Genomic DNA, 6,783 nt, shown 5'->3' with positions numbered 1-6,783 from the left:
GCCAAGAGGAATTTGTGCCATGACTTTTGAGCCTCATCAGTCATTCAACTTCCCACTCACCACATGTTTCACTTGTCCAGTCCACCTCTCACCTGTCTGGCCATAAGGAGATCACAGGAGACCATGTCAAGGGCCTTGATGAAGTCTGGGCACACAACATCCCCTTCTTTTTCGTCCCACAGGGGTTCTGCCATCCCTGCCTTGTCCTTCTAACGCCTGGGAATGGCTGCAGGAGGACTTGCCCTATCCCCTTGCCTGCTGAGCCTGAGCAGTCTGGAACTCTCCCAACCCTCCTTGCTGCCCTGTTTGCAGACTGCTTCCATGTCTGCCTTTGCCAAGGCCCCAGGAAGCTCTGGGATGTCTCTGGCCTTTCCAAGGGTTTGGGAGAGGTCTCCCAGTGACATTGCCCAGCCTTCTCAATATCCCTGACACCAAAACCTTTTCTATTATCCCACAGTTCCAGATTAGTGCTCAGGACACAACACATATTCTCATGGTTCTTCAGGAGAAAATTAGAAGTGATTTCATTATAGAGGTCAACTGGTGGAACAGCCCAGTCTGGTCTGGCCCCACAGCAGTGCCCAGCCCAGGGTGCTGCAGAGCTCTGGGCACTCCCCCCACAGCCCCAGCCCCTCTGAAGGCCACAGCAGCTCCTGGGGCACAGAGAGGAGTCTCAGCATCCCCATCAGCTCAGGGGCTGGACACTCAGCATGGCAGGAGGAAATGGAGGGTCAGGGAAACTGCAGGAGCCCTGGTGTCACCTCCAGGAGATGCCCAGCACAGCCTGACTGTGCCCCTCAGTGCCAGCCCCTCTGCCCAGCCCAGAGTCCTGGCCCAGGGACAGAGCAGCCTGTCCCCAGGGGGAGCTGCAGAAAGAGGTTTGTCTGTGTCAGGGATTCCTCTCTGCAGGCCCAGAAATGCTGCCTTGCTCTTCTCCAGGGCCATCCCTTTGCCCAGGTCAGTGTGTCCAGGCTGCCTTGGCCAGTTGCAGATCCCAGCCTGGGATCCCTGCAGGGCCCTGAGCTGGAGGTGCTGCTCTGCACAGGGAGGGGCTGTGGCACCCTGGGCTGACCCTGCACTGGCCATGCTGGTCAGGGTGGGGAGCAGACCCAGCAGGATGGGGATCTCTCCTCTCCACCTCTGCCGTAGTCCTGGAAGGCTCAGTAGCCAAGAACAAGGCTGGGCAGGACCATGGGCTGTTTCCAATGGCACAAAGGGCAGGGCAGGGCTCCACTCCATGCAGCCTGTGGGCTGGAGAGTTCTTCAGGACACCCTCCTGGAAAGCCCACCCCTGGCTCTGGTACAGCCCCCCCTGAACTGGGGAGGCTCAAGGGGAGTTCACTGTGGGTGAGGCAAGTCACTCCCCAGAGTCCTTTCTCTGTTCCTGCTGCAGCCCCTGGGGTTGCAGAACTCTCCTTTACCAGTTCACAGGGAGATTTAGGACTTGATCTCTGGTGACTCCACCCTGGGCAGGATTCTGCTCCAGGGCTCCATTCCCTGCTGACTGGATGGGACGGGCTGTCCCTGCAGGTCCTCTGTGCTCTCCTGCACTTCCTGAGTTCCTACAGACAAGTCCTCACCTGCCATCAGAGCCCTCACAAGCTGCAGAGCCCCAGGCAGGTGACTTGGAGACCATTTGTCACCTCCATTGGCCATCGGCCACCAACACACAACATCTGAACCAGCCCTCAGTCCCTGCAGTCCCAGTGGGTCCCTGACCTCACTGCACTGTCTCCATGAGAAACAAGCAAAGCAACAAGACTTTGGAGAGTCTGTTTCTTGGACTTCTTCTCGATACCAGTGTTGGGAAAAGACCTCAGCCTTCAGGAAGTGCCTGGAGGGGAACCCCTTTGCTGCTGGAACTGCTGTTGTGGAGCCCAGCCCTGTCCCAGCAGTGCCCAGGGCCTGTCCCTGCCTGTGCTCACAGGCCTGACCCACAGCAGGACAGTGACTGAGCTGCCAGAGCACTCAGGCCTTGGGCACGGACAGGAAAGGAGAGGGTGGGAGTGCAAAGAGAGCAGCTCTGAACAGACCCAGTTCAGGTGCTCCCTGGCAGTGTTGGGACTCTTTTCCCCTCCACATCTGCAAACATGGAAATGCCCTCCAGCTTCAGGGGAGGTCTTGGAGGAAGAATCTAGAAAAAAGCATTTGTGTCCTTTCTTACACTCAGAGATTGTGATTCCTCATGCACAAACTAACACAGGGAGAATGTTTGACAAATACCTTTTTGCACAAACTTTTATTTTGTTTGAATGCACACAAAGCAAGATTCCTGATTTGTATATTTTGTGGGTGAAAAAAAAGAGGTAGAGAGTGAATGATATATGGGATGAAGAATAAAATTTCAGTGCTAATGACATGAACAGAGGGAAAAAAAAGAAAGCCCCCCCACCCCAAAAACTATCAATAGCTTTAGAAGGCAGGTTGGGCCCAACATGTGTTATACAATGAGTGTTCTGCAGGAGAAAAGAGGCAGTTTATTGCTTCTTAAAAAAACATCCAGTCATCGTTTTCCTTATGGCTTCCCTGAGCTCCTGGTTCCTGAGGCTGTAGATGAGGGGGTTCACTGCTGGAGGCACCACCATGTACAGAACTGCCACCATCAGGTCCAGGGATGGGGAGGAGATGGAGGAGGGCTTTAGGTGGGCAAACGTGGCAGTGCTGACAAACAGAGAGACCACGGCCAGGTGAGGGAGGCAGGTGGAAAAGGCTTTGTGCCGTCCCTGCTGAGAGGGGATCCTCAGCACAGCCCTGAAGATCTGCACATAGGAGAAAACAATGAAAACAAACCAGCCAAGTTCTACAGAGAGAGTAAAAGACATAAGTCCAATTTCCCTGAGGTAGCCTGAGTGTGAGCAGGAGAGCTTGAGGATGTGTGGGATTTCACAGAAGAACTGGCCCAGGGCATTGCCCTGGCACAGGGGCAGGGAAAATGTATTGGCTGTGTGTAATAGACCACTGAGAAACCCAGCACCCCAGATAGCTGCTGCCATGTGGGCACAAGCTCTGCTGCCCAGGAGGGTCCCGTAGTGCAGGGGTTTGCAGATGGCAACGTAGCGGTCGTAGCACATGATGGTGAGGAGGAAATACTCTGCTCCAAGAAAGAATATGAGGAGAAAAACCTGTGCAGCACATCCCATGTAGGAGATGGTTGTGGTGTCCCAGAGGGAATTGTGCATGGCTTTGGGGACAGTGGTGCAGATGCAGCCCAGGTCTGTGAGGGCGAGGTTGAGCAGGAAGAAGCCCATGGGGGTGTGCAGGTGGTGGTCCCAGGCTACGGCGCTGAGGATGAGGCCGTTGGCCAGGAGGGCAGCCAGGGAGATGGCCAGGAAGAGCCAGAAGTGCAGGAGCTGCAGCTCCCTCCTGTCTGCGAATGCCAGGAGGAGGAACTGGGTGAGGGAGCTGCTGTTGGACATTTGCTGCCTCCGGTTATTGTTTTCTGTTGAGGAGAATAAAGACAGAAATTAATTAGGCCAGGCTCAATCAGCAAAACATCTTGCATGTCTCATAGCAATTCAACATTCAGGGCCTCTTTTCAAGAAGATCCCTCTGCATCCCTCTCCCTGAGCTCTGGGTTTTGCTGGCTGAAGGGGGCACTGAGAGCAGGGACCCTGGAATGGGCTCCCAAGGAATCCTTCTTGCTGTGCAGTGAGAGGCAACTTGGAGCACAGGGTGACCTCCAATTAAATGCACTTGTGATGTATCAGAGTGTTTCCAGAACTGCTGGTCACAGTTTGCCCAAGCACAGAACACAGAGAGGGGATTTGGGGGACTTGATTTTGTTCGAATTCCTCTTGCCAGGAGGAGTTTGGATGGTTGAAATTTCTGACATTTCTCATGTGCTCCAAGGGAAATCTTGTGAGTCCTGAGAGGCAAAGGGATGGTCTCTTGGTGCAGAGACAAGAGCTGGCCATCTTTCCTGTTCACAGCTGCCCCTGGCTGGCAGCTTGGAGCTGAAGGGGGATGGCCCTTAGGAATTCCCTTAAAAAAGGTAACAAGGCACTTCTAGGAGCAGAGGAATCCTGGTTCAAAAAGCACATTGACAGAATGCTTGCCTTTCCTCAGGATGCCTGATTAGGATCTCATCTTTCTCCTCCCAGACTGCCACACACAGGGATCATTGCAGCTCCCAAGTACGGCTGCCCAGAGCATTTCCATGGATTTGGCACTGAGGAGTTTTCTCCATGGGAATCCTGTGCAGCACAGAGATACTATGGCAGAGCTGTGCCCATCTGGAGGGCACCTGCAGCCCTGCAGGACACCCAGGCAAACAGCTGAATACCCTGAAGGTGCCTGGAGGGCACTTGGGCACTTGGCTCCCACAGAAACATCCCCACAGCAGCACCCAAAGGGGTTGTGTCTGGACAGGAATCTGCCACCCTCAAACCCCACACTGGCTCATAAAACCCACTGGTGAGAACAAGGAGAGCCCAGGCAGCAGGGGATGGCAGTGAAATGCCACAGTGCTGCTGCCAAGGGAGGAGGGACACAGAGAGACAGCTGGAAATCAGGGCCTTGTCCTTGCCTGGGCTCTGGCTGCTGCAGGGCAATGCACAGCCCAGCCAACGTGGGCCTGAGGGCACAGGCTCTGCTTAGGCTGGGAAAGGAGCCCAGGCAGGAGCTGCTCAGGGAAGGGGTCTGTGCCACAGGGACAGCAGGGAGGGGCCCACATCCCCCTGCCCAGCCCTTGTGGCAGCAGCTGCCTCTCCCTGCCTGCCTGTCTCTGGGTGAGGAGCTGTTCCTGCCAGCAGCCCCTGCCTGTGCCCAGCTCAGCTCCCTGCCAGTGCTGCCAGAGCCATCCCCAGCCCAGTGCCCAGGGGCAGCTCTGCCTGGGCAGGGGCTGCAGAGCAGATCCCAGAGCCCCTGTGGTGGCTGGGAAGGGGGAGGTGTTCTGGGGGGATGTGCTTCCTGAGAAGGGCCCCTGGAAATGGAGGAGGTGGAGCTGAAGCTGTGAGGAGCCCTGAGCCTGCAGCTGAAGGGTCCTGCCCAGCCCTGCCCTGCCCGGAGGGGTCACTCCTTCCACCCACCCCTTCTCCCTGCAGGGCCGTGGCAGCTCCTTGGCCGGGCTGAGAGCTGACCCTGGCAGGCAGCAGAGTCCCTGCCCCAGCACACAGAGCCCGGGGGGCAGGACCCTGCTCTGCCCCACAGCCCTGGGCACCCCTGGCTGCACCCCCACCTTCCCACCCCACAGCCAGCCCTGGCACAGGGAACCTTCTGGCCCTGGGCCTCTGAGGGGGCAGCAGCAAGTCCTGCTCTGCAGCAGCTTCTCCTGCTGCACCCCAGCAAATCCAGCAGAGCCATCCTGACAGCTCCTGCCACTGCTGCCATTTGGCAGCTGGCAGAGGCACTTGCAGGAACTCCCCTGCACTGCTCTGCAGCCACAGCCTGAGCCTGGCAAAGGGCTGGCAAGGTTCCTGCCCTGAGCAGCTCTGCCCTGTCCTCCCAGCCCAGGATCCCTTGAACCTCCTGCTCCCTTCTCCTCTCTGCCCTTGCTGCCTGCAGCTCCTGCCCTGCTCTGCCATATGGCCACTTCCCCTGCACTGCAGCAACTGGGAGAGTCCTGCTGAAAGATCCTAGAAGCTGTGGGATGTGCCAGCTTTAGGGGATGCCTCCAGGAAGGCAAGTTGCACTTTCCTACAGCCAGAGAATTCTTCATTCAAATCCTGGTAAAGTTTCTTGTGAAGTGAGAGCTGAGTCACCTCCCAGCCCAGGCTGCCTCTCATCTCTCTGCCTTCTCTCCTGTGCTCTGGGTGCTGCAGGCAGTGCCCTCAGCCCTGCTGGGCTGTGCAGAGGAGCTGCTCACCAGCAGAGCTGTCTCTTTGAAACTCTTCTTGCTTGCCAGGAGCTCCCTGTGTGCCAGGAGCCCGGCCCAGCTCAGCAGCACAGCAACAGCCCCAGGCATTTCGTGACCCTCAGGGGGTTTGTCATTGTTTACATGAGACTCAGTCCCTGAGAGGAAGTTCCAACAACTTTTCAAGAAGTCAAAGTGAGATTGAAACACTGAAGTTTCTTGTAGTGCTAATGAGTCTCACTGAGGGACACAACTGAGAACGTGTCCCCAGATTCCAGTTAGAGCAGAAATCTGCAGACAGTGATGACAAGGATGGACAAGCAAGGCAAAGGTGGCTCTGATGCTGAATAAACTTTGACTTGTTTCCTTAATCTAACAGGCCAAGCCCTGACCCCCAGCCCCTGGAAAGGGAGACCCTGTCCCTGCCTCATTCCTCAGGGCTCTTCCTGGGGCACTGGAATGTGGGATGTGCAGTGCCAAGGGCAGGACCATGGGGTGGCACCTGCCAGGCTGCTGAGCAGGGACAAGGAGGCCATGAGGCCCCAGGGCTGCAAGGGCCACTCCCCTCCTCCTGGCATCAGGGGCACAGACAGTAGCCAAAGGCCTGCAGAAGGTGGCTGTGTCAGGGCCTTTCAGCTTCTCCCCATCCCTGTCTCCTCTCCAGCCCAGGCTGTCCTACGGTGTCCATGCCCTGCCCCTTTCCCTGCAGGCTGTCGTCATCCCCCCGGCTGCCCCACCTGGCTGGCACCTTCCTGCACTGACATCTCTGCGTCCTCCCTGGCTCTTCCTGCACACACAAAGCCTTGGGCTCATCCAGACTCTTTCTGGGTGACGTGTTCCAGCACAGCATTTTCCGTGGAGAGAAATTCCTTTTTCCTCATGTGTACCAGGGGGAATTTATGCTCATACTTTTGGTCTGTGTTTGGCCCTGCCACCTGTGAAAGCTTTGCTCTTTCCCTGCCAAGTTATGGGAAAACAAGCACTGATAAGCG

The 6,783-nt window shown here is 56.6% G+C and overlaps 1 protein-coding gene across 1 annotated transcript; it reads right to left on the bottom strand.

Annotated features, from left to right (window-relative positions):
* Positions 1-2,477: 2,477 nt before the first annotated feature.
* Positions 2,478-3,416, bottom strand: LOC114003823 (olfactory receptor 14J1-like). The gene has a single exon (XM_027751180.2). The coding sequence runs from the start codon at positions 3,414-3,416 to the stop codon at positions 2,478-2,480; it is 939 nt and encodes a 312-aa protein (XP_027606981.2).
* Between the last annotated feature and the right edge of the window lie 3,367 nt (positions 3,417-6,783).

This window comes from Pipra filicauda, unplaced genomic scaffold (genome assembly GCF_003945595.2).
Source record: "Pipra filicauda isolate LSUMZ 115617 unplaced genomic scaffold, ASM394559v2 scaffold961_size45087_pilon, whole genome shotgun sequence".
Taxonomy (NCBI): Eukaryota; Metazoa; Chordata; class Aves; order Passeriformes; family Pipridae; genus Pipra; species Pipra filicauda.
Note: the sequence above shows the minus strand (reverse complement) of the source record. Positions and strands in the feature narration are given on the sequence as shown.